The sequence below is a fragment of the Pygoscelis adeliae genome, unplaced genomic scaffold (genome assembly GCF_000699105.1).
Source record: "Pygoscelis adeliae isolate BGI_AS28 unplaced genomic scaffold, ASM69910v1 Scaffold346, whole genome shotgun sequence".
Classification (NCBI taxonomy): Eukaryota; Metazoa; Chordata; class Aves; order Sphenisciformes; family Spheniscidae; genus Pygoscelis; species Pygoscelis adeliae.
Genome location: NW_008824902.1, coordinates 289171 through 314562, shown reverse-complemented (window position 1 = coordinate 314562; position 25392 = coordinate 289171). Strand labels below are relative to the sequence as shown.

At 49.1% G+C, this 25392-nt stretch overlaps 1 protein-coding gene across 1 annotated transcript in view; it reads left to right on the top strand.

Annotated features, from left to right (window-relative positions):
• The window catches only part of CCDC108 (coiled-coil domain containing 108), a 33570-nt gene extending 8880 nt beyond the window's left edge, over window positions 1-24690 (top strand). Inside the window, 24 exon segments of the mRNA XM_009324866.1 lie at window positions 124-486; window positions 1501-1638; window positions 2543-2788; window positions 3201-3425; window positions 4074-4226; window positions 5151-5316; window positions 6594-6722; window positions 7638-7734; window positions 7736-7855; window positions 8669-8797; window positions 9111-9287; window positions 9958-10024; window positions 13925-14035; window positions 14822-15013; window positions 15773-15931; window positions 17260-17407; window positions 17860-17975; window positions 18590-18727; window positions 19305-19370; window positions 21106-21320; window positions 21661-21810; window positions 22878-23174; window positions 23721-23858; window positions 24654-24690. Coding sequence (XP_009323141.1) covers window positions 124-486; window positions 1501-1638; window positions 2543-2788; window positions 3201-3425; window positions 4074-4226; window positions 5151-5316; window positions 6594-6722; window positions 7638-7734; window positions 7736-7855; window positions 8669-8797; window positions 9111-9287; window positions 9958-10024; window positions 13925-14035; window positions 14822-15013; window positions 15773-15931; window positions 17260-17407; window positions 17860-17975; window positions 18590-18727; window positions 19305-19370; window positions 21106-21320; window positions 21661-21810; window positions 22878-23174; window positions 23721-23858; window positions 24654-24690 — 3777 coding nt within the window.
• The last annotated feature ends 702 nt before the right edge of the window (window positions 24691-25392 follow it).

Here is a 25392-nt window from a genome sequence, read left to right as displayed (position 1 = left end):
GGGAACTGTTACTGAACTGCATCTTGCATGCCCTCTTGCTTGTGAAGCAGTCAGGACTGTAGTGCCTGGTGTCTCCCACAGGCACACTTCCCCTGCTCACACTGAGATGTTTCCATCCTGTAGATCCCTCAGGACAAGCCTCCCAAGGAATACTTTGAGGCCAACTCCATGACTGAATATTTCTATGATGGTGTAAGCAGCGACCTGGCCTTGTTTCCTCCTCATGTTAGCGTCAGCCCCAGGGAGTATGATTTTGGTTGCTGCGTGCCACTCCATAAGGTGGAACCGCTTCCTCTCTGTGTGACCAACCACACCAAAGGAAAGATCACTGTTGCCTGGACTCCGAGCCACGGCAGTGCCTTCCGAGTGAGCCCTGAAATCTGCGACATCCCACCTTTGAAGTCTTCAGCCTTCCGTGTCCTTTTCCAGCCCACTCAGCTCAACAGTCTCTATGCAGCAGAGCTGGAAGGTTTTGCCTTCTACAAGGTTAGTAGGAATTACTAGGACCAGTTTCCAGAGAGGGCCTGGCAAGAGACTGCAGGCTAAAGGCTTTTGGGGGAGTTAAAATTCAAATGGAACCTTTTATTTTGGGTTTGGCAAACTGGCATCTCTATTAACTCCTTTGGCTGCTGTTTTGATACACTAGTGGGTTAAAATTTCTCCTTCACCTGTGTCCTGGCAAAGATAAATCAGCAAAGCAAGCCACAGCTCATGCATATAGACAGTTACACTTGCTCTTACCCTCAGTGAATGTGAAGTAATGTACACCTCACTGAAGGAGGAATTACTGTGAATTACTGCACTATTAGCATAGATGGGAGCCTGCACAAGGATGGTTGTTGTGGCCTGGGTGATGGGCAGTAACTTGGTTTTTGTGTCTGGCCCTCCACAAGTAAAGCTGCCGAGGGCACTGTATATCACTGCAGCCTCTCCTCCCATGTGATGTGGGATTCGTATCACACAAGGCTGCAATTGCAGGAGTTTTAGCACCTAGAAACTTCCTGGTAGGTGAGAGAGATCTTCATTACGTTGTTGGTTAATTTTCTTGCATTTTTTTCCCTTCTAAGCCAGTGTGGAGGATATCTGGGAGCAACCTTAGAGTCAGGAGTTTCTTAGGCTCAGGTAAAGGATAGATGATTATTTTCAGTGACCCTGCTTTAAGTGCTAACTTTAGCATCTGCAAGTATCTCAAACGGCACTAGAGTGTCTGTAGACGCTCCTTCCCTAAGGCAACTCTTGTAGTATCACAGAATAGCTTGGATAGGTCCTTCTGCTTGAAAGCCACTCAATGGTCTTTTGGGTCTAAAATGTATCTATTTGGGAAAGCAGCACTCATGTTCCTCATCTGGCACTGGTCAGTCCTTCCCTGAAAAAGTTAATTCCTCAGCCCCAGGGATGTCATTGAAACAAACTGCTGCTTGTGATGGTACATGTGCTTGAAGGCACTTTGCCACACTCCCTTCCTGCATGCACTCTGTTCTGTCCCTTGTGTGCCTGCAGGTGCTGAGACACTACAGCAACATTGAGGAGGATGCCACCATCTGTCCATCCTGGTGCCTGACTGTCAGGCTGAGAGCACACACGTATGAAGCAGAACGGGAGCACTTCATCCCACAGTACATCCTGGATGTCCCCAAGGTGTGTGACTGATTGACGTTTGGATCTTTGCAGAGACGCTCAGTGTTTACACCTCTGAAGCCTTTACTTTGTCTCCTATTGCACCATCCTGAGATGTGGCTTAGATGGTTTCTGATGGTGTGGAGACTCCTGCTTTGGTACAGAAGTAGGATGCTCTTTCTCCTGCATTAGCTTCCCAGCCTCCGGTGTGTCAGGTTGCACTGAGCATCTCATTAGCTCTGAGAAGAAAGCTGTTGGCATCTTCTCCCTTTCTGTTTAAGTGGACGTAGGCACTGACAAGGGTGCTTAGTCCCCTTCCAGGAGTCTCAAACACTCTGCATGCACTTAGGCAGATGGAGGGCAGCACACAGAATCCACGCTTATGGAAGAGAAGTGGTTGCGAGGTAGAGTGGAATTTTCCCTGGCTCTTCCTGCTGTTTCTGTAGCACAAGAAAGTATTGTTCCTATGAGGTAAAGTGAGATCTGACCTTAGGAAGTAGGTATAGTCTTCAGAACCTCTTAGAAAACCTCCTCAGCTAGTCTAGGACACGCAGCCTGTATCTGATATACATGAGCTGGAGCAAATTCCAGCCTGCTGGAATTCTTAATCCAGGAGATCACTGCAGAGACTGCAGGCCCCAGCAAGCAGCTCACTGGATGAACAGAAAGCATTGCATAATGGCAAGTAGCTTCATTGGTCCCATGGGCCTATGAAAGATGAGGGCCACTGTGGGGAGGGAAAAGACCATAATTTGTATACCCTTGGGTGATTTCCTTTCTTTCCTTGAAGAGAAGCAGTTACGAAGTCCTCCATAGACTCAGGATAGTGCTTGTTGGAACCTGGAATTCAACATAGTGAAAGCTTTTTCTTTAAGCTGGTTTTCTAAACCCAGTGCAAACAACCATTCTTGCATGTCTCCACCAGGTTTTTCCTCCTGCGGCTCCTAACACTGATACCTACTGCAGTATGCTGCTCTTGAACACGGGCACCTCTTTGATAACCTTCAGTGTGAACCAAGCTGCCTGTCCCTCTGTTTTGGTCAAGCCCTGCTCAGGACACATCATTCCAGGAGGCCACCAAATTTTCTTTCTCTCCACTCACCCAGTTAACACAATCTCGCAGCAGCATGTCCTGCCTTTGCAGCTGAACTCTTATCCTGGATACACCAAGGTAGGGAGAGGGAAGTAGAAGATGGTGAGCAAAGTTTTGTTCCCTTGTAGTCTTCCCTTTTCACAGTGACTTGCGCTGCGATCCCTGTTATATCTCCTAATTGTTAGTTTGGATTTTTTCCTCTGGGAATAGGAATGAAAGAGTATTTTCAACATTTAAGGAGGGGTCAACACTGCAGATAGAAGGTGCTTGTGGTGCCAGACATCCTGAACCCTTGGGTTTCCATCTCTTGGAATGCACTATACTATGCTCAGGGTCCTCCTTGACAGCACAACCTAAAGTCCTTCCCCTCCTCCTTCAGACCCAGTTTATTCTTGCTTGTCTCTTGGAAGGAGCAACATCTTTGCAAGGTCCCTCCAGAAGTAGCTGAGACTTCTAGCTGATGTCTGTTACTTTTCCCTTAATTTCACAGGAGATTGCTCTCCGGAGTTGTGGGGAGTCCCTTCTTTTGCTCTTAGAAGGGGATGGAAATCTATACTTCAAGCCTGCCTATATAGGGACCTCCTCTACACGAACGTACACCATAAAAAACTGCACAAGGCTACCCATGGTTTTCACATGGAAGGTCCATCAGTCTGACAGCAAGATCCTGTCTGTCAGCCCCACTGCAGGGATCCTCCAGCCCTATGAAGCCATGGTAAGTTCAAGTTCTACCAAAGTTGTATTTTGCTCTCTACGATACAGCTGAGGAGTGTTTAAGGCAGAAATGTGAGGGGTGCCAATCATTTGGTCGTTAATGCCAAAGTTGGAGAATACCAGTCAGTGTCTTAGTTTGGGCTGCTAGCCAGCATCTGCAGTTGTGCTGGTTCCCACAATGTGGATTTGCCCAAACATGATGACATCTTCCTTGACTACAGGACCAAATGGGTCTTAAACAGGCACTAGATAACAATACCCTGGATGGGACTGGGCATTTAACACAGCAGCAACTTTGTCGTGCACCAGGAAATGTTAATAGACGGAGGACAAATGAGAGCATGAGAGGGTTTATGATGTTCTTCTGTTCTCCCACCTGTAAATTCAGGTGCTTTTTGAGAGTAGTGAGGACTAGCATATCTCCACGGCCTGACTTTGAATGTCTGAATGTGCATTCCCAATATGAACCTTTGATACAGGCAGAGATGGTGGAGGATTGAAGTGAGAGTGTCTCCAGAGTTGTCTGTAGAGGACTAGGTTAGCTGTAATGGAGGAAAGGGCTGTGCATTGAATGCAACCGTTGAGGTGTATAGGCTTGGCTCTGGTCTGGAGCTCCTGTGAGTGCTTTCCTTCTCTCTTGTGATTTCAGGCTCAGGTGTGGACTTTTACTCCTGACAAGGAGACCAAGTATCTGCTGCGAGCTATGGTGTTTGTGAGGAGGAAAAGCCCAGACCCCGTGTCTCCCAAAAGTGTCGGTTATGCCTTACGAATTGTTGGAGAGGGGGTGCTGGGCACCATCAAGGTAAGGAACTGGGGCCCACTGGGTAGTAGGAGGGGTACTAGGGTGGAATGGGGGTCTTGGGCTTCCCCTTTTTGCACAATCTCTACTGGAAACAACCAGTAAGGATTTACAGCAAAATTCCCAGACATTGCTTTCGGTGGAGATGACAGAGCTGATTCTGGCAGCCTAATGGCAACAGCATGATGTAAATGTCCTGCCAGTTCAAATGTGACCCGCCTGAATCCTCTGAGATCACTCCCAAATCCTCTGTTCCAGATTGCACTGAGCAAGCCATTTGGCTCCCTGGGACTCCCAGCTCGCTCCTCTCATTCTGTCTGCTCTCCTCCATTTGTTCTGCCGTCAGTCCAATTTCTAAATGTAGTGGACCTGACTGTTAAAGTTGTGTGGCCACAATGTAAGTTTCCTCCTATTATCTGCAGATCCGTGCAGACACCTTCATTTTCAGGCAGGTTTCATAAGGAATCAGAGCTAATAATATTTTGTAAGTCATTGTCAATCATGTTGGACGGATGGGTAGAAAGGTCTTAGAGGTATTTAGTCACTATAAATTGCATGTGAGTAGATGACCAGCCAAAAGAGAGGGAGACTCTTAATGCAGTCATGGAAGGACCGGCAGACAGAGCTCAGCCCTTATGCCCAGTGCTGCTGGCCAGCTAGTGTCCTCACAGCCCCGAATGGGCTGCATCTTACCCAGCAAGCAGCCTAAATAACAGTAGGAGAAAGCATTTGGAGGACAGATTGAGCCCCTTGCAGCGCTGTTAGAACATCTCCCAGGACGTGCCAGGTCCTAAACAAAGAAGGGGGCCCTTTGCACTGCACTGTGAGTGCCAAGGGATCAGCACGTGGAGAGATAAGTGGTGGCAATACTCAACCGCTATGCTCGACGTGTAACAGTGACCTTTGCATGGTGGGTTTGAATTCCAGGCACAAAAGGAGCACCTGGACCTTGGAAATGTTCTGGTTGGTGACCTGCAAAGCTGCAGTGTTGTACTGCTAAATGATGGGATCTGTTCTTTGAACTACATCCTCAGCGTGGAGCAACAGATCACCGGGCCTTGTGACCCTGAGGAGGTCCGCAGCGATCCACTGGGTACTGTAAGGAAATTAGCATGGGATGGGGCCTTGGCCTTCCCCTGTTTTCTGCAAAACTGTTCTAGCATGAACTCGGAGGTTGGGCTGCTTGCTGGCTAGATTGCATTGATTGTCTTAAGTGCCTTAAGATACCCATGTTTTATATGATAAAAGTATGCTTGAGAAGACGTGAGACAATCTCCGTGTGTGGGTACAGCAAAGCAGCTTGTTTTGTGCTGTGTAAGTGGTAGAAACATTTCATTGTCATGTTAACTTTGCAAAACGTTTATCTGGAAACATAAGTAGCTTCCTGTTCCCATCACTTAATCAAAAATATCTGTGCTGTTCTTTTGCTCAAAGTTTATTTTTGCACACGTGTGTAAATTTGAGCAAAATCAAAGCAGCAAGGGTTTTTTACATTTACTAAGGACAGAAGAAAATTATTTTCATGGGCTAGGAGACTGTTATATTTCAAAGATCCATCTTGAAGCACATATAATTAAGTAGGACAAAATAGGGGAGTCTCTTCAGAGAGAATTTCCACTGCATGAGCTTCCCTTACAATTCAGGGAAGGAGGCTACCCAGACCCTGGGATGTAGAAACAAGATAGCCAGAAGTCAGAAGGAGTTATGCTACTGTGCGCAGCACTGGTAAAATGGCAATTATAATCCTGTGTTGGTGCTCGCACTTTGCAAAGGATGTGAAGGTGCTTTTGCATGGAGGTGCACAGGTGTGCGGAGGGCAGTTGTTGAAACGATGCAGGCAGGGTGTGCACACTCACCCTGTGTGTGAGTGTGGTCTACATCATCTTATGTGTGTGCTGAAGGAAGAGATCCCTCAATGACTGAGAAGTACCTGCTCCTTCGCTTAGGGATTTGCTACAGGTGACTCTTCTATCTTGCTAGAAAAAGCATCACCCAGAGCCTGACAATTGAAGTTAGAACAATTCAGACCTTGAAATAAGGTGCAATTTCTCAGCAGCGAAGGTAGTTAAACAAAGGAGCTTCCCAGAAAAAATGGTGGAGTGCAACCCTTAGTTGCCTTTCTAGAGGACCTCCTCTGGGGAAGTTCCCTGTTCTTTGCTGGCCAAAGGCAGGCTGGGTACTCCCAATGAGCTGCCTACAGTCATAGTCTGGGAATCCCAGCTTCAACACCTGAAGCTGGTCCTAACGATTAGGCATGGAGGGGCAGTGACTTGAATGCAGGTAGGCTTGGGGAGCTGTGTCCTGAACACGTGTGTGGTGTAAGAGAGATCAGTGATGCCAAGAGCTCATACCATCTCTTTTCTCCTACAGCTCTAGAGCTGGAACAGTCCAGAGGGATGATCCCGGCAAGGTCAAAAGCTTTTGTCCGAATAACAGTCAGGCCAGCCCGTCGGCTGCATTACACCTGGTCAATCAAATATGCTATTTGCACCCCCACAGGTGAGAGATGGGTATTTTGGGAAAATCATTCCCTCCCAACCAAGTAGACTGTGCAATAACAGGCTGAGCTGCACAGGTTCCCAGTGCAGGGAACTTCTCACTGCCTGAAGAAATCCCTGTGCCGAGCAATTCACCAGAGCCAGATCCTATGTGCCATCTCCTTTTTGCTGCACCTTTTGGGGCTAGATATGATTGAGCCATAACACACAGACAGAGTGAGGTCCAAGTTTCCTGCTGCTGTGGTCACAAGATTCTCTGCTCCTCTTGGAAGGCCTTTTACGACGATGTCATGATCATGGCCTTTTATGATGTGTCCTGAAATATATTCTGAGAGCTTCATGCAATCAGTCCTATGCAGCTGAGGTCCTTTTTGCAGATCTGGATTGGTCCCTGTATGAGAAAGAATGCAGTTGAACTAGAAAAGGCACGGAGAGGGGCAACAGGGATGTTCAGAGGTGGGGAACAGTGTTTGTACAAGAAGAGACTAGTTAGACAAGGAGTTTCCAGCTTGAAAAGTGGAGAATGGCAATGCCACATGAATGATGTGGAGAAGACAAGATATAAACAACTGTTTATGATTTTTCAGTGTGAAAACAAGGAGCACTTCGTAAAATGACTAGGCTGTAGGCTTAAATCAAAAACGGGGGTTTTCACATAGTGCAGAACTAAACTGAGTAAATACACTGCTTAAAAGCACGACATTCATAGTCTTTTGGTGACTTCTAAATGCAGAAGTCAAGGTACAGCTGGAAGTCAGTGGTTTAGAGGTTTTCAGAAGCTGCCAGAGAAAAGACTCTGTGTAAGTCCTGTTCTTTCTCTCTTTGGTCTGGGTAGGGCCTCTCTCCATCTTGCTGTCCCAGACAACTGCCCCTTAATGGTGCATGACTACTTTTTGGTGTTTCTTTCTCTCCCAAGCTACAGATCTTGCGAGCACAAAAGAGGAGCAGCAGCCTCTCTGCTGCATTGTAGCAACAGGCGTCTACCCAACTTTCTGCATCGCAGATGCCTGTGAGTGCCAGCGGTCTCAGCAAGTTGCACCTCTGGAGGCTCTTTTCCTTGGACACACTGAATGAATACTTGGAGCGAGACCTGTCTCCCAGCGAGCTCACCTACAGAGTTCCCACAAGGCACAGGTGAGACAAGGAGGTGGCTCAGAGGATCTTTCAGTCCCTCGCATGAGCCAGACAGAGGTGCCGCAGCTGTTGGCTTGTTTTGCAGCTCACTGCTGCATGGCACTCTGTTATTCCATCCTAGCCCCTGCAGGCAGTTGCTCACCTCCGCTTCCCTGCTTACCCTCCCTAGAGAGGAGCCACAGGAACAAAGAATAATTTAGTTGCAATGGACCTTTAAAAGTCTCTGGTCTAACCCCTTGCTTAAAGCAGGGACAACGAGATCAGGTTGCTCAGGTCCTTGTCCAGTTCAATGCTGAGTATCTCCAAGGACAAAGAAACCACAGCTTGTCAGGGCATCCGATTCCAGTGTTTGACCACTTTCAGGGTAAAAACTTTCTTTCCTAGTATCTAATAGGAATACCTTGTCTTGCAACTTATACAGTTGCCTTCCCTGAGCCCTTGCTTCATAAGGCTGAACAAACCCAGGTCTCTTAGTCGCTCCTTGTAATATGCTCCAGCCCTCAACCATCTTGGTGGCCCTCCACTGGACCTGCTCCAGTACGTCAGTGACTTCCTTGTACTGGGGAGCTGAAAACAGGCCTCAGCTAAGCAGGACTCGCAGAGCCTCCATGTATGCCACTCACTCTTGTTAGGCATATATAAAAGATTGGATAAAATCCAAAGGCTTTCCTTACACCCAAAAGGGCCAACAACATAAGGTCAGGGAAGAACTATAAAGAAGAGAGCCAGTGTAGAATGATCCTTTTCCCTGTCGTGCCCTGCCAACCTTTCGTCCTGTCCCAATTTAATCTCTTCTTTCCTTCCTGTGACCAGCACGTGCTTGATTCCTCCAGTGTACACCCCTCACCTGCTGGATTTCAACTTTGGGGCTGCCCCAATAGGCTCAGAGCCTACCCTTGTGATGCTCCTGCTGGCGAACAAGGGTGTGGTGCCCGTGGAGTGGTAAGCAGTGCTTGCTGGAGCTCAGCCTTCTTTCTGGGGTCTGCCTCGGGGTATGGAAATGCTCACAGGGGCCGTGAGATGTTTACAAATTAAGATTTTGTAGGAGCGGCTTGTGTTGTGAAGCTGCAACTGAGATCTGTTGGTGGGTCTGGGTGGGGAAGCAAGCAAGGAATGGCAGAGAGTTCTGCAGATCAGACCTGATGAAACGTAATGTGACCACCAGCTGACCTAAGCCTGGCTGGACTGAATACGCTGACCATGGCCCCGGGGAAGTTTTATGTCCCTGTTGCTGATCAGCTGACTGGTTCCCTAGGGCCTTCTTGTTTCCTTCTGATCAGAAGATGGACGTGGAGCACTGGGCAGAGGATGCTGAGTTTAGCCCCCATGAGCTGCACCAGATGAGAATTCAGGATAACCAGCTCTTCAGTGTTTCCCCAAAGTCAGGGAAACTTCTTCCAGGACAGGAGGAATCTGTCCAGCTCTCACACAGGTGATGGCAACTACCTGTACTTCAGAGCCTCATGCTGCGTGCCAGGACAGCACATGCCATCAGAGTCCCCTGTGTTTCCATGCAGGATCCTTTCCCTTCACATGCCCCTTGCCCAGCAGAGATTGGGCAAGTAAGAAGTCACTGAGCATATCCAGTCTCTGGACCCCACAAAGCTTGTCTTCCTCAGGGGAATGTTGTTAATGTCCTTTAACACTGCAGTGCAAAAGGCATTGAGTGCGACTGGTCTGCATTGATCTGACAGTTGAGGAGATGAACAAGGTGCTCCACTTCCTGTGGTTTTGATTGTACAGTGATATTCTTATTTTTGTCATCAACTAGAGCTGCTAGCCCCTGTGTGCCTGTGGAGGGTATGAAGAAAGCTGAAGACTTCCCCTTTCACAGCAGACCTGATCTGAGTAGTACTGGCATTTCAAATGGTGTTGGCCTAGAAGCTTGGGTCCTTAAATTGGTGTATGACTAAAATCAACATTGCATCACTCGTTCCCACCCAAACACAACTGTCCCCCTCCCTCTCTCACTGGCCCTTATGCAACAATGACTCTTTAGCTGGGAAGTGAATTGTCTCTAATGTACTATGTGACCCTGATTCTATCACCCTGGCACAAGGTTGGTTTCTAATGTTTTTCTCTTTCTCCTCTTTCACTGCTAGACATGATTTCATTGGCACTGATCACCTCCCTGGCCTGCTGAAGGTTTCATATGGACATGAGATTCTGGTAAGGTAGCAGGTATTTCTGGCTTCTGTTTGCAGAACAGCAGCAGGTAGGAACTGAATTACAAGGTGTTTTCCCCAGAAGCTGCATGGCGTGCGGGGGGCTGTGGGCTTCCCCTGGAATCTGCGCTGCCTGGGCAGTAACACAGGGCCAAGCAGAGATATGAAACCAACATTCTGACAAACTCGTGGTTCCAGCACAGTGGGATGCGGCAGCGCACTGACTAAACGGCCCTTGGATGTAGCATCTGCTGGTTTCCCCAGCAAGGGATTTTTTTTTTTTTTAATTGTCATTATTAACCTTTTTATTTGACTGGTGGTGTAAGCTCAGAATTGCTTCTTCCTCCAAACCAACTCCAAGTCCAAAACAGCCCTCCTGGGTTTTACAGTCCCTGCATGCTTTCCACACTCAAGTATATCTCATGGACAGGATTTCTGGGTTTGCTTCCCCTCATTTCATCTGCCTTGCCATGAGTTCTTCCATGCGGTGATCCTGGAGTTTAGCACTGCAGCCCATTCTACTTCTCTCATATGCAGCTTTCCTGAATCTCTCCATCTTATCAGCTCTCCACGCTCTTCAAACCCCCCGGGAATGTGCTTTTCTCCAAAGTACCACCTGCACTGGCTGCAGTTTGGGGACACACATGCTGGCACAGGGTTGGCAGAGCATCCTCCAGCTCTGGAGGCATGGAGGCAGCTGCTTCCCCAGGCCCAGAAGGTACTCCCTGCATTCCTGGTTGGCTGTTCCTGCTGCAGCCTTGATGCCTTTGTCCACCCACTTATTTCTCCTGCCAATGGTGGAGGAGCTTCCTGCTCATTCTTCCTGCTTCACTGCTTGCTAAAGCATCCCAGAGCTGATCTGCGGTGTGTTTTCCCTGAGCATTTCCTCAGGCTTGGAACTAATTTCTCTCTCTCTCCCTCTCTCAAACTGTCAGTTAGAGTCAAAGTCACCTTGTGCTCTGCCAGGCACAGCTCATGCCTGGCTGAGCCTTCCTGTCTGTCTCTGAAGTTTCCTATGAGACCATTGTGTTCACACATCTCTTTTATTTTTCTTTTCTTTCAGGACTGTTGTCAGCTGAAAATCCAACCCTTTGACCAAGCTGTTCAAACAGTGGCTTAACTGTGCCTTCCCTCAAAGCCCTTGGACAGGCTCCCTGTGCTCTGCCTGCCTGGCACAATCCTGAGAGTGGATGTGAGCGTTTCACCAGCTGGCCAGTGAGGGAATAGGCTTTGGAGCACCAGAAGCCTGTAGGGCACACATCCTCTCTTGCCACATAGCCAGTGGCTTTGCTGGATACCAGAGGCCACCACCCTACCTCATGCTGTCATGCAGAAGGGGCAGAAAAAGCATGTGAGGCTCTGGGGATGCTAAAAGGCCCCTGGGTGCATTAGAGCTCTGGCAATAGGAGGCCAATCCAGAGACCTGGAGCAGTGCAGGTGGTTGCAACAAGCAGGGATGCACAGTGCCAGTACTGAACTGCTAATATCAGAAAGCAGAAATGGAAAAGGCTCCTCCTTCTGCAGAGAGGGCAATCGAGGGGCTGAACACAGTGTGCCTTCATTCGTTTCGGTCATGGCATGAAGAGCATAGAGCTGCCAGCTCCCGTGGCAGAGACTGCCCTAGCCGTGCTCACATGCCAGGGTTGAAGAGATCCTCACCTGGGAATCTGGTGAAACGTACAGAACATATGCTAACCTTAAGGGAAGCAAATGCTGTAATGTCAGCCCAAAAGTTAAGCTTTGGAAATTTGAGAAAGCAACAATAAGCAGAGGTGGAGACCTTTGGGCTGGGGTATTGCTTGGTCATTCTGCCAAAGTCCAAATTGCCTGGCTTTGGAGCGGTGATGTTAGCCAGCTGCAAGCCAATGCATGATTTTTTTGGGGGGGTTAAAACTCCACCTCTGTGATGGCTCTACCCACGTGGATAGATTTTGACCTCTTACTCCTCTGCTTCCCCAATGGAGTCTGTCTGCTTCATCTCCAGGAGGAGCTCCCTCTCCATTACTCCTTTCCCACTCAGTGGCCAGCTTTCAGTCCTGAGATGACTGGATTTATAGGTGCTCTGAAGGACCCAAACTGATTTCCCCTTGGCAATTTCTTCTGGCTGCAGGATGAAACTTCTGTGGGACTTGTGTGTTAGCCACTTCCTTGTGCAGGAGGGAAACAGTCTCTCGCTGCCTAATGCTCTCACAGGTTGTCCTTTGCCTCATCGCCGCAGCCTGCCTGTAAGAGTGCAGCTGTGACCTTGTTCTCAGAGCTCTGGGATAGTTTGGCCAGGAAGAATCTGCAGCCCTCAGCAGTTTTAGCAGGAAAAGCCCAGCCGGCTGCAGGTGTTGCAGGATGATATAGGCTGGTTCCCAGAACTTGCTGGAGAGAAGGGCTGGATCCCCGGGAGAATCCCTGAGCACACAGGATCCATAAACTGGAATTGTTTGTACTTCTCTTCATAGCTTCTAATTAGGTATTGTGAGATGTTGTCACCTGCAGCACGTGTTCTCCAGGTAGCTCTCCTCCCTGGGGAATCTGGCATCTCTGTCCTCTCATGCTCTAAGTCATTGCTGTGGGACAAAGTCTGTGCACTCTGGAAGGAGAACTGATTGCAGCAGGTCTTCACTTTTCTCCATTTGTCTCCTTTTAACTGACGGTCCTCTAAATGTCACATCCTATGTCTATGGAAACTGATGACAGTTTTTCCTCAGCAGTTGTGGTCTGGTGGAATCCAAGCTGGCTTTTTGACTCAAGTAATATAAATGGGTGTTTCACTCCCAAAGCTCAGGAAGGTTCCTGTCCCTTTTTCCCTTTCAGTTTGCAAGTGTCAGCTTTTGTCATCCTCCTATTTGCACTTCATCTGGCTTGCTGAGGTCCTCAGGAGGCTGAATGCTCATGTAGTGCTTTCAAAAGATCCCATGCGGGGCTTTGTTAGCATTGGATTTCTAGTCCTCTCCCCCTCCTCACTTTGCTTATGGAGCTGAACTGGAATGGGTTGTTTTGGAGGAATCTGCATTCTCTGCTCTTGTTTAAGCAGCTGATACAGTATCTCCTGCAGGTGTCTGTCCAAGACATCCACCTGCCATCGCAAACATCCTCTCCATCTTCTGCATATGCACTTGAAAAATAGCCATGCTTTAGGCTTAGCTAATTGTGAATTGCAGCAGCTTAGTTTAATGCAGAGACATTACTAGCTCTGTGACTGCTTTGCAGCCTCTGCCTCAAGGCAGACAGCTCAGGGGTGCTTTGGGGTGATCCTGCGGGAACTCATGTATCATGACTCATCTCTAGCCTGACTGCAGTTTTCTCAAAATGTGGAATCCTACGTCTCTTCCTTTCCATGAAATAGCTGTATAAATCTCTCTGCTTTGCTTGAAGTGCCTGGCGGCTGCTTTGCTAGCAGGATACTGTTGATCATTACTTGATCACTTAAAATTCAGCTGGGATCTTCTTGCAGCTTTTGGACTGTTAGACACATTCTTGGAGCAGGATGTCCTCCAGAGTGAGGACATCCACATGGTCGTTTCCAAGAGGAAGCCATTACTTACCTAAACTCCTGTCATTCCAAAGGATTTGGCTGTCGCAGCTGCACACTCTCCTGTGTAGAGTCCACTTCCATTCATGGAGAATTTCTACTGTATAATTGCAGAGAAGCACTGAGGCTGGTGCCTGACATAGCAGGGAGGAACGCACCTTGTCTCTGAAACACGATGCAAACCTTTCAGAGAAGAGCCAACAGTTGAGTAGGCTCTCCACCTCCTTGCTTTTTTTCTTAGGACACACTGTCCTGGTATTACCAACTTAAATCTGTAACTGCGTTGCCCTCAGCTTGCAAAGTCCTTCAGAGTCCTTGTGCAGTTGTTAGGGATGGGGCCAATGCCCTGTGAGAAAGTGACTGTGTTTCTTTCCACTGTAGCTGAACTTCAGCGGCGTGACGGTGGAACAGGACCAGCGGTACATTCATTTTGCATCCACTAAGCACTTCTTCACACCCATTGCCATTGGGACCTCTCACCCCCCCACACAGGTGAGCATCCTGGGGCCAAACCCAGCAGCAGCGGAAGGAAGGAGCTAGTGTTACTGTGTCCCAAGGACAGGCAGTGTCTGAGGCATTTCCCAGGAAACAGAATGGCCTCCGCAGGAAAGCATGACAGCAGAACTTTGAGGCTAGTACTAGGCAGTGCCTGGAAATGGCTGCTGGGATGGCAGCAGGGGAAGTACCTCTCACCATCTCCAGTTTGACGAGATTTGGCATTCAGTCTAGCCAGACTGCTTATGAGGTGTGTTCGGCTGTTCCGCTATTCTCTTGCATTGGATCCAAGTGAAGACTTGTCTGGCTGCTCCAGGCACTCTGGAAATAAATCCTAATTAGTTTCTTAGTAAACTAATTAAACTTCCTTAAGCACTTATTCAGCAAAAAAGGCAGCTTTGATTCTATTCTGCCTAATTTACTTGGGAAATGAACAAGTCTGAATTGAATAAAGATCACTTTAATATGAGTGTTTTTGCATTTCAAGTAATCCGCTTTACAGTGATCCCTTTAGCTAATTTGTGTTAATCTTCTCCTAGACTGAATTTGCAGGGCACCGCTTGGAGAGGCACTGTAGTTATCAATGTACATACGTGGTGACAAACCTTCAGCGCAGTCTCCTATCAGAGCCTCAGTGATAAATCCTGACACTATGAGGTCTTCTCATTCTTAGGAGACAAGCTGACTAATTAATTATTAATGCTTATCAGAGTCCTCTGGGGAAGTGTTAACTAGTTTAACTTGTGCATGGTATAATAAGCACTGCTCTCTGACTCACTTCAGCTTTATGAACTCTACAATGGCGGCTCCATGCCTGTGATGTTTGAGGTTCAGCTGGACAACATTATGAGGATCCAGGAGGAGAATTTTCAGCATCCTGTGTTTGCCTGCCTAACTCCTAGAGGAGAAATCCCCCCTGGCACAACAGGACACATTGAGTGGATCTTCTCACCACTGGAAGCCAGAATGTACTTGGTAAGACCCTCTTCATGGCTGCCAGAAACAGGGGTTTTTCTGTTGTTGTGTGCTTAAAATTCTTTCGATCTCTTACTGATGGTTGGTCCATGTCATGCTACAGATGAATTGAGCTCTGTTCCTCCAAGAAGCAAAGAGTCTTGAGAGCAAATGAGTGGCTGGTTGGGTCAGGAAATGGAGCAGATAAATTGTTATCTCATAAATTGCTTCTTCCCAAAGAACACATTTCTTCCAAAACCAATATGTATTTCTCAAGGATCAAACAGTGACGAGGGGTATAAACAGTATCTGATCAGATTTTTGGTTCATTGTTGGCCTCCAGTAACTCCCACCAAAGAGACTGAAGTCAGTGTCTTTTATCGTTGCAGTGTACACTGCTGCAGCCCTCTGGAAAGAGCCTTCCCAAAGACCTCTGTCCTACACTGCAGCAGGCAGGCAGGGCCACTGCTGGAGCACTACTTATTGCCCCACTCTGTGGTAGATGCATGGAAAAATAAATAAATTGAATTTTAAAACTCCAACTTTTGCTCCAAGAGGGACTCCCCGCCCATCTCATACAGGATTTGGTTAATTGACTCCTTAACCAACTTCCCTGGGTTAGCTGGGATGGTCAAGGCCTGAAAGAGCAAAAGAGGCTGGATTTCTCCTCACCCATGCATGTGGTGTATTTAGACTAGTCCATTAGCAAGTATACTAGCTTCTTGTACATCTCTCTCAAATATGACTCTGGACTTAATACTCTTATCTTGTCCATGGCAGGTTGATGTTCCCATCCACATCCTGGGGGGTGAATCAGCTCTGATCACCTTCCAGGGAGTAGGCTACGATCTGAATACCGTAGGAGACACTGCCACATCCAGCGAAGTTTTCTCTCCTTCAGTCTTTCCAGGTTCTACCAAGCTAACTGTGCCTGGGCAGGTAAGTCCAGGTATGCTGATATGAATAATATGGTTAGTCCAGAAATGTGCAAGAAAGACTGAAATATGGAAGTGGCCCCATCTAGCAGTAGCCTGTGTTGCAGGGGAGTTCATTGCCATGAGATAAAGCAAGATATTTCCCTTCCAGCAGGTGATCTAGAGCCTAACTCATAAAAGCAGTTGTTCTGAAAGGTGCCTTCCTTCCAGCTTGCTGCTTCTACTGCCATTAGAAACAAAAAGGTTTTAGGGTTTGTTCATCTTCTGAATTTTCTATTAAAAGTTACCCTCCATCATAGCTACCTTTCTTATTTGCAGCTAAAACACCTTTTCTTCAGTAATTCAATCACAAAAATACTCCTGACATACCCTGTCAGGGCTTGGCTGCCTCCATTTCACAGCCAAACTCAGGTGATGCATAACCTGAACACAGACTGCAGGATGGTCACTAATTCGGGCACATCCCGAGGAATGCATTTGTTTGACCTGTTGCTGGCTCAGCAGACAGGCATTTGTTTGGCCTGGCTAGAGCTGGCCTGGACAGTCTGTTGTTAAACTCAGCCACAGATCCCAGCGTAGTGAATCAGCATTAAGCAGCGTCAGCAGAGGCATACTCCAGGCAGGTAAAGGATTCACCTGTGTGACATTAGCATGCCTACCTTGGAGCCCAGCCACAGCTACATATGCTCTTTGGCTTCCAGCAGGGCGATTGCATTCCTGGGTACGGCAAAGAGAAGATGATTAACAACCTGCCTCAGGCTGCCAACGAAGATGCCATTCCACAAGGCTCTGTTGTCTGTAACCAAGAGTCATTAGCTTCTCTAATGATTGGTGTAATTAATTAGCATTTGCGCTGTGTCTGGAGAATGGGACAGACTAGTAGCATACTAGTAGCAAGGTGCAGTAGGGAGCAGTTTCCCAAAACTTGCATTCAGGTTGATAAAGATTTTGCACAAGCACACACCTCACGTGTTTGCCAGCTGAAGTAGGAAAAGGCCTGGATTGCAAGTGCTGCAGAGAGAATCTGGGTGCTACTGGTCCTCTGTGCTCCTGACACCCTCTCCTGCCGCAGCACCAGTGTCATGTTCTGTTCATTGCTCACTCAATCCCACTGCAACAGGGCTATCCTCTTGCTGTAAAGAGTAATTGTAACCAGAGCAAAAATGAGAGAAATATAACACTCCCTTAAGTTGTTATGGTAAAGGTAACTGGCAAATATCATCTATGAATTGCTGGATAATTTAAAGACGACTGTGTGACTGCCCTTCCCCAATGGCCACATCCCATCTTCCTTCCCTGCTGTTCCTCCTGGTTTCACCTTGCTTCCTGCAGGCAGCCACCTTGTCACACCACAGGATTTGCCTTGGAAATATTCCAGACTGCACCAAAGCCAGTCGACTTGTCTTTCTCAACAATATCTCAGAGAGTAAGGCGGTTGTGTTTGCCTGGCAGATAAGCACCTGTAAAGACAAGAGGGTGAGTCCTTCTTTCTCTTTCCTCTACAGCCTTCTTGCCCATCTCTGTTGTGCCACAAAAGGACCTTACAACTCCATTTTCAACCAGACAATCAGAAACGATCCTAGGGACTTGGCTTTTGTACTAGCTGATGAAAGGAAAGGGCAGAGAAAAGTGAAGGCAAGGGTTAGGATAGGGGGGGAAAGACAGGAATTCAGAAAGGGAATCTGAAGACTCCGGTGAGGATACACGAGCCTGGAACTAGAGGATTTGATAATGAACCTCAGAGAAGTCCGTGGTCGTTCTTTGACTATATCATCTGCATCTCTCTCATGCCACATACCTCTGAGAAGGGAAGGGGAGAGAGTTCCCGCAGTCCTGTGTTCCCTGCAAAGAGAAGGCACATAGGAAGGTCCCAGGATAGTGAAACAGCTCCTCTGTGGCTTGGTGGTTTTTGTTGTTTTTTTTTTTCCCCAGGTGTTGCAGATGCTCCAGAGTCAGGGCTTGTGCAGCCTAGAGAGAGCATCCCTTGCTTCATCACCCTGCGACCTTCAGGGAGTGCTTCCTTCTACAGCATAGATCTGGTGTGTGAGGTGAGACCCACGAGGTACCTGTATATTACCATCACCTGGGCATGTCACTGCAGTTCCCAAATGGCTGGCCCCAGCAGTCAGCTGCCTGCTGCTTCCAGCTGAAGGAATCCTTCTTTGCTCCATAATGCTGGCCATCACTTCTCATTACTGAAGATACCGAGCTTCATCTCTCCTGATGCTTTAAGCATCTCTCTCTGTCTGTGTGGCTCCCTAGATGAGGTGTAATTGTGCAACACATGGCTTTGTGAGCTGAACCCAGCTAATGGAAGTCACAGTTTGAATGGGAGTGGCTTTCAGTGGATGTCAGAGGCTTAAATATCTGTAAAAAGCAAGTCTTGCTTCTTTAACATTAGTGGGGGCACAGACTTGCAGTAGTGTCCCTCTGGACACTTTCTAGGTGTCCTTTGGCAAGAGATTGTGTCTTCTCTGTACAAGTCTTATAATAGCACTGTTCTCTCCCCTTCCTGCCACTGGAAGACATGGAAAGGGAGTGAGGTCTGGCTGGGATGTCCTGGAAGGGAGGAATGGGTGACAGGCATGGACTTGAGCCAGACACTGTGTTATTTGCAGCTCCTTTCTAGCCCTACTCCCTCCAGTCATGGTTTGCTTCATAGGTATACATCCAGGAGTCCCTGGTTCAGTATGAGAGGGACCTGCAGGAGTGGGAAGGGGCGAAGGAACAGCAGGCTGTGGAGTTCACCATCACAGAGAAGGACCTTGGGACTAAGAAGAAGCCAAAATCACCTGCAGGGGTAAGTGCTGCCAGAACTTTACACCAGCTTAGCTCAGCTCAGAAACAGCAGCTAGGTGTCAACAAGAAACGTTCTTTAAGAAAATCTAAGCAAGTTGATAAGAGGACATGAGGCTCTCATCTACTCAAGATCTCATAGCTGGTCTGTGGATAACAGAAAATGAGATCTTGGTTTCTAGCCAAGAACCCTCTTGCACTCTCTTTAACGTTGAGAGAAGGGATAGCAGGTGGGGACCTTGGAATTAAAATGATTTTTCTGATCACCTTACAAACTCTGAATTTGCTAACAATCATCTGAAATTTGGAAGTGCATAAGAAGCCTTGGGGGGGAAAAAAAAACAAACAAACAGTGGCGCTGGAAACTGATCGCTGGATTTTTAACCATGAATAAACACTGGAGAGAAATGTGTAACTAACATTAAGAATGTGGCCCGAGAGAAGAATGTGAGGATGAGATCATTGACTCTCAGCTGGGGCAAAGCAAAACAAAATCCTGGAGTGTTGTTCTGCTCCATATCTTTCCTACACTGTGATTTCTCTTTCTTCCTTTTTTTTTTCCTTTTTTTTTTTCTTTTTAGAGGTCATCAGATTCTGCTGAGACAGAAAATCTTCCTGAATCCTCAGCTGTGATCAGGAAATACAAAGTAAGTCAGGCCTGTCTCACCCATAGTAGAATCAAACTGACTGCTTTAGGAAAGAGGCAGATGCTGGATATCACAGCATGGGAGCCTGGACAGAGAGCACAGCAAGATTTGCAGCTTCAAGGCTCTGGGAGACAGCCTGGAGGAGCCAGAAGAATCAGACTGTCTGGCTGTGCCCTGCGGGCAGTAACTTTCCAGCTGAGGTGAACAGGAAGTGAAACTGGAACCAGATGTGCACCCGTGACTGGAGAAAGGGGGAAAGGTTTTGAATAAGAAGAAAAGATGCGCGTGGGCAGGGCAGTCGGTACCTGGGCTGGTTTCACACTGGGGCCACAATGGAATGTGTGCCACGATGGAAAGCGGCAGGACCCTGGCGTGACGTGGTGCAGACTTCATTGTCGCTGCTAAAAGAGCTGCGCTCTGTGCCTCGGGAGAAGCTGCAGGCAGGAACTGCCTTGATTTAAGTGCATGGAAAGCTTTAAAGCTCAATTTGCCTGGTTCATCTGTTTCCCCTCAAGCTCATGCAAGTGTGTGCATGGACCCACATTAGCTGCTCTGAGTTGTAAAGGCAGCTTTTCCAGCAGTGGTGGCAAGGTGTGAACAAGGTCCCAGTGAATGCTCTGCAGAACTGCCTGGGCCCAAAGGCAGAGCCACGCTGCGCTTCCAGCCAGCGGCAGCATGTGCTGTGGGAATGACAGGGCTTGTGGAGAACCAGCCAGCCTGAGAAGTGGAAGGGTTAAGAGGAGTTGGCGTGAGGTTGGGCCTGAGCAGGTTCATTCAGCTAGGAGTCATAGCTTGTTATCTCAGGACTGCCACCATAGTAAGGCTGTAGCAGTGCTCCTGGGACCCTGCAGAGTGCCTCTGCATGCCCTGCAGTGTCCTGTGTGAAGGTATCAGCTCAGGGCAGCTCTAGCTTGGACTGTCTGCCCTGTGCTGTTAGATGTGATCAGTGATGCAGGTCGAGGCATTCACTGGGATGAACATAAGGATGGCTGTGGAAAAGTAAAAACAGTTTCATTTAGTCCTCTAGGGTTTTAGCTCCTAGTGACAATTTGGAGCCTGCAATGACCTGCTGTGTCTGTGTCAGGAGCGGTGAAGGCCTCTGGCCTCATTCCCAGAGGCTGGACAGCTATGTCTTGAAGGTCACTGAAGTCCTGTGATGCCTGAGGGCTTCTCCAGAGCTGGGTGGTGTCCTTCTGGCCCAGGCTTCTGGAATACTCCTGCCCTAAGAAACTTCCCCCAAACTGACTGCTGGTAATTCAACCCCAAACTGGCCCATGTAGTGTGGCTGGAGTCAGTTCCTGGCTTCCTTCCAGGCTCGGGGGACAATTTCCTCATGCATTTCTGCACCTCCCTTCTCCCACCGCACCCCCGTTTTTTCCCGTCTCCCACAGCACTCCCGGTGTGCTCAGAAGAGCAGAGGTGATCTCCCAGAGTTCCACAGGGATAGAGCTGAGTACAACAGCCCCGAGTGCCCTGGGGAGACCCTGAAACCCTGCTGATACTCTGGGCTCGCATGCTAGGCAGTGAGGAGGGAGCAGACCTGATTTCCAGCCTGGCCACTCATGCCTGAGAGCAGTACTGCAGTGCCAAGATCATTTTGACACTGTCTCTTGTCCAGAATCTGGTGGTTCTGACTACTGGACTTTCCAGTTCTCATGCCAATGCTTACAGCTACGCCGGCCTACCTATGGCCAGAGAAGCAACCAGGTACCTGCCATTTCTTTCTCTCCAACAGACACTACCCCCTATTCAAAACCACCCTATGCCCAACCTGCCTGCCGGACACTTTCAGAGGAGGCTACTCTTGGACAAAGAAGCCAGCCGGGTGTGGGTCAAACCAGAGCCTCCCAAGCCCATCCTCTTACACCTTGGTGTGACAGCCAGGTCCTACTCTATTGAGGACTTCTACAGCAACTTCACCTCGGAGTTCCCCAAATACTTCTTGTCCCGGTAAGAGATCCAGCTTTTTGGATTAGCATCTTCATCTGAACCAGGGCTGCCCATGCTGTGATATGCACTGAAGCTGGAGCTTAGGCAAGAGGTGCCTTGCTTTCCCCAGCATTAGCTGACATGACGTGTTTCTCTCCCTCCCTCAAAAGGGAGATACTGTCAGAGCTCAGTGCTCCTCTCTTATGACAGTGTCCCTGCTGCTGTCACAAGTGCAGCACTCCTAGCACCCTGCACCACTCCCCCCTTGCCTGCAGTGCTGCTGCTCAGCCAGGACAAAGCAGGTCTTTGGTAGTTTGGTTCAGTAGTGCTGCCACTGATGGAACAACTCCTTCTTTCCCAGCCCCTTCAGCGACTGGCCCTTGGAGAGCAAGTTTGTGGACGGGAGTAGGGACAGAGACAGGATGGACATGGACCCCAAATGGCTGTCCCTGGCTGCTGCTTCCAAACAGGAGTTGCAGACAGTGACTGACATACTCACAGGTGTCATCAGGTGCGTGTCCCTTCACCCTCACCCACTTTAGAGCCCCTGTCCTTCAGGGGAGTGCGTGCAGCACAGCCAGCCCCCTGCTAATCCCAGAGGAGTCTGTGCACTCGCGTTGCACCAGAACAGGGGATCCAGCCTGTCAAAGGCTGCCTTGGGGGCTATGAGCTCAGGAGTCCTGGTGTGACAGCCTGTTGTTGTTTAACCTCAGTCGGCAACTGAGCACCACACAGCCGTTCGCTCACCCCCCCCCTCCCCCAGTGGGATGGGGGAGAGAATTGGAAGAGTAGAAGTGAGAAAAACTCCTGGGTTGAGATTAAAACAGTTTAATAATTGAAATAAAATAATAATATACAAAGCAAATGATGCACAGTGCAATTGCTCACCACCTGCCGACCGATGCCCAGCCAGTCCCCAAGCAGAGGCCCCCCCAGCCAGCTTTCCCCCAGTTTATGTACGTCACATGGTATGGAATGTCCCTTTGGCCAGTTTGGGTCAGCTGTCCTGGCTGTGCCCCCTCCCGGCTTCTTGTGCACCTCCAGCCTTCTCAGTCGGTAGAGCATGGGAAGCTGAAAAGTCCTTGACTAGTGTAAGCACTACTTAGCAACAACTAAAACATCGGTGTATTATCAACATTGTTCTCATCCTAAATCCAAAACACAGCACTGTACCAGCTACTAGGAAGAAAATTGACTCTATCCCTGCTGAAACCAGGACACAGCCAAAGGCAGGGTCTTGCTCCCCAGCTAGGGGCTGCACCCATCTCTGCATAGTGATCGGTGTCACCGCCCAGGAACCAGGGCACTCTGCCTGCCATGATGTTGGGAACAGGCTGCATTGGGATTCACCTATTTTGTCTGTCAGCTGCATAAAGAACCAGTGCTGGGGAGGCAAAGGTAGTTTCCTTAGCTCAAGCCATCTTGCTGCCTCCCTTAGGCCCAGAAAGCAAGAAGGGACAGACTAAACATTGACATCAGTCAGGGTTTTCCTCTGATTCGTACTGTCTTGTAATGATCCTCTGGGATCATACAGATATCTGATTTGCTGGGACTCATCCATTATTTTCCTTCTCCCAGAGGCCTCTTGGAGAACACCCAGTTCCATGACGCAGTAAGAAGAAGCCTGGATGAGCCCATTCCATATTTCTCCCAGTTCCGGTGTGAAGAATCAGCAGAGCTCCGGGACAGGAGACAGTGCTCCACGGTCCCCTCCAGGGTCTCTGCTTCCCCAGATCTTTACCCTGAGAAGGATGGAGAGAGGAAAGAAACGAGGCAGGAAACCTCTCCCAACAATGACTTGCTGGAGTCTTGGGAGAAGATGAGTGAGATTTTGCACCATGAACACTTGAGGGAGCAGAAGAAGATGATGAGCAGGTGAGGAAGAGCTCACATAGAGAAGGCAAGAGCTGCACAGGCAGGAGAGCCATGGCAGCACACCACCTGGCCAGAAACCCATTTCTGCTTCTGCCCTGCAGCATTTCTGCTGGGGTGTTCTGTGTGCTCTGGGTGGAAATCGATGCTAGCCCGCCTAGCCACCTTCTCCCGAGTGTGGTTTGTGTTTTTTCCTGGTTTGCTGTGTCCTGGGGCTGAGTCCTGGGCAGTGCCAGGATGTTGGTGGTGAGTGAAGTCTGCTTTACACTCGGACACTCCTGGCTCTATTACACATTAGAGTGCAGTGGGTGCTTACCTTACCTTTTACTTTTAGTGCTGTATTTCATCACTTTGCATTTGCTGTGGCTACACTCTTGCATGCTGCTACAGGCCATGAGCATATGCACAAATACTAACTACAGCACAGCTGGAAGGGAGAAACCCGTAAAACCACAGTCACACAGCTCTGTCCGGGGTCAAGGCCTGACGCCAGCTGGTGACAGTTCTGGGAGAAGGGTCAGCACCCCACCTGTACTTTTGCCCCTCCAGGCAGCCGGCCTTTGGGAACCTGGTGGAGCTGCTGCTGGAAAACACACTGCAGAATATCCTGATCGAAGCCAGCCGTGGGGAGGTGGTGCTGACAGCCCGGCCCAGGGTCATTGCTCTCCCCCCCAGCCCTTCCCGAAGGTAGCAGAGTGTATCTGTGCTGCGGTGGGGGACAGGACCTGTCCTTAATATGTGAGGCTGAAGCACAGCCTGTTTTCTAGACTATGTGGATTAGCTGGATCGATGCCTATCAATGCCAAGGCTGCCTGTGCAAAAGGGGGAATCCCCTCTCAAAGCCTCTGCCCCTTCTTGAAGCACAGCCTGTTTTCTAGACCATGTGGATTAGCTGGATCGATGCCTATCAATGCCAAGGCTGCCTGTGCAAAAGGGGGAATCCCCTCTCAAAGCCTCTGCCCCTTCTTTGTTTATCCTGAGCCACAGAGCAGAGGTGGTAATGCCTTTCTTTGGACCTGAGACCATCATGCAACTCTGGGGCAGGGTGCTGTGAGCAAACAGCTGGCAAAGGGGGCCAGCCTGAGGCACTGGAGAGCCCAACGCGAAGAAGGTCTCTTGGGAAAAGGGGTCAAGGAGCAGGCAGCACAGCCTCTGACAGCAGAAAGGGGGCAAAGCTTTTGTAGTCCAAGATGGTGTGGGATCTAGTTAGGTTGAGGGAATGGCCACTGTTGGGGAGGCAGATTTGGGGCTGAGGGCAAAGCATGAGGATTTGCCCCAGCTTGGGGAGAAGTGCAGGAAGATTGGATTGAGGGAGCATGGGAGAAGGTTGTTGGATGGAGATGTCATCTCCAGAGCTGCAGGAGTCTTGTCTAGATAGACGATGGGTGTTCCCCGTGATCCCTCAGGGAGGGATGATTGCCTGGGGCGAGGCGGCAACAGCCTGCACTCCCCCCACCCCAAAAGCAATCTCTTCTTCTTCAGAATCACCAATCCAGCACCCCCACCCTCAAGAGCATAACTGCTGGACACTGTGCTGCTTGAGCTCTTCAAGCACATCAACTGTCTCCACTCTTCATCCCGTCCCTGTGATGTCCAGAGCAACCCTGATACTCTCACACCATGACCTGAGCTCAGCATGCTGGCTGCCTCTCAGGAGGTACGTCCTGATTATGTCCTCAGCTCCAATTTGAATCCTCTGGCAACTCCACAGCAGAGTTCATGAGCTCTCCTCTCTGCGGCTGGCCACGTCGTCAGAAAAGAACCTCCCTGCGCTACAGGGAGCACATGGACAACCTCTGTGACTGTTCCCACTGCCCCCAGTCTGTACCAGCTGGGAGAGAAGTGGAATCTGCTTTGAAATGTAGCCGAGGAAGGACTGACAGCTGGGCATTGAGGTGCTGAGCCCCTGCCGACATCAGTAGGGTGCAGGTACTGAATCCTCCCCCCCCTCCTTGCTCCAGTGGCTACTGCAGGTCCCACATACAGCGACCCAGCCTGAGAGAGCAGCTGCAGCACCGTCTAGCACACTCGGCAGCCCAATAAAAGGAGCTTGGCCTCTGGGCACACGGGCACCGGCGAGTAGCGTATGTAATCGATGCATCTGGGTTTGGGAGCACCCTGGAGGAGCTATCCCCTTTTCAAACTGCGAGGCTGTCACCTGCGGAAGGGGATGCTTTGAGCCTTGGCCTGGCACAGGGGTCCGGCAGGCTGCGGGAGGGTG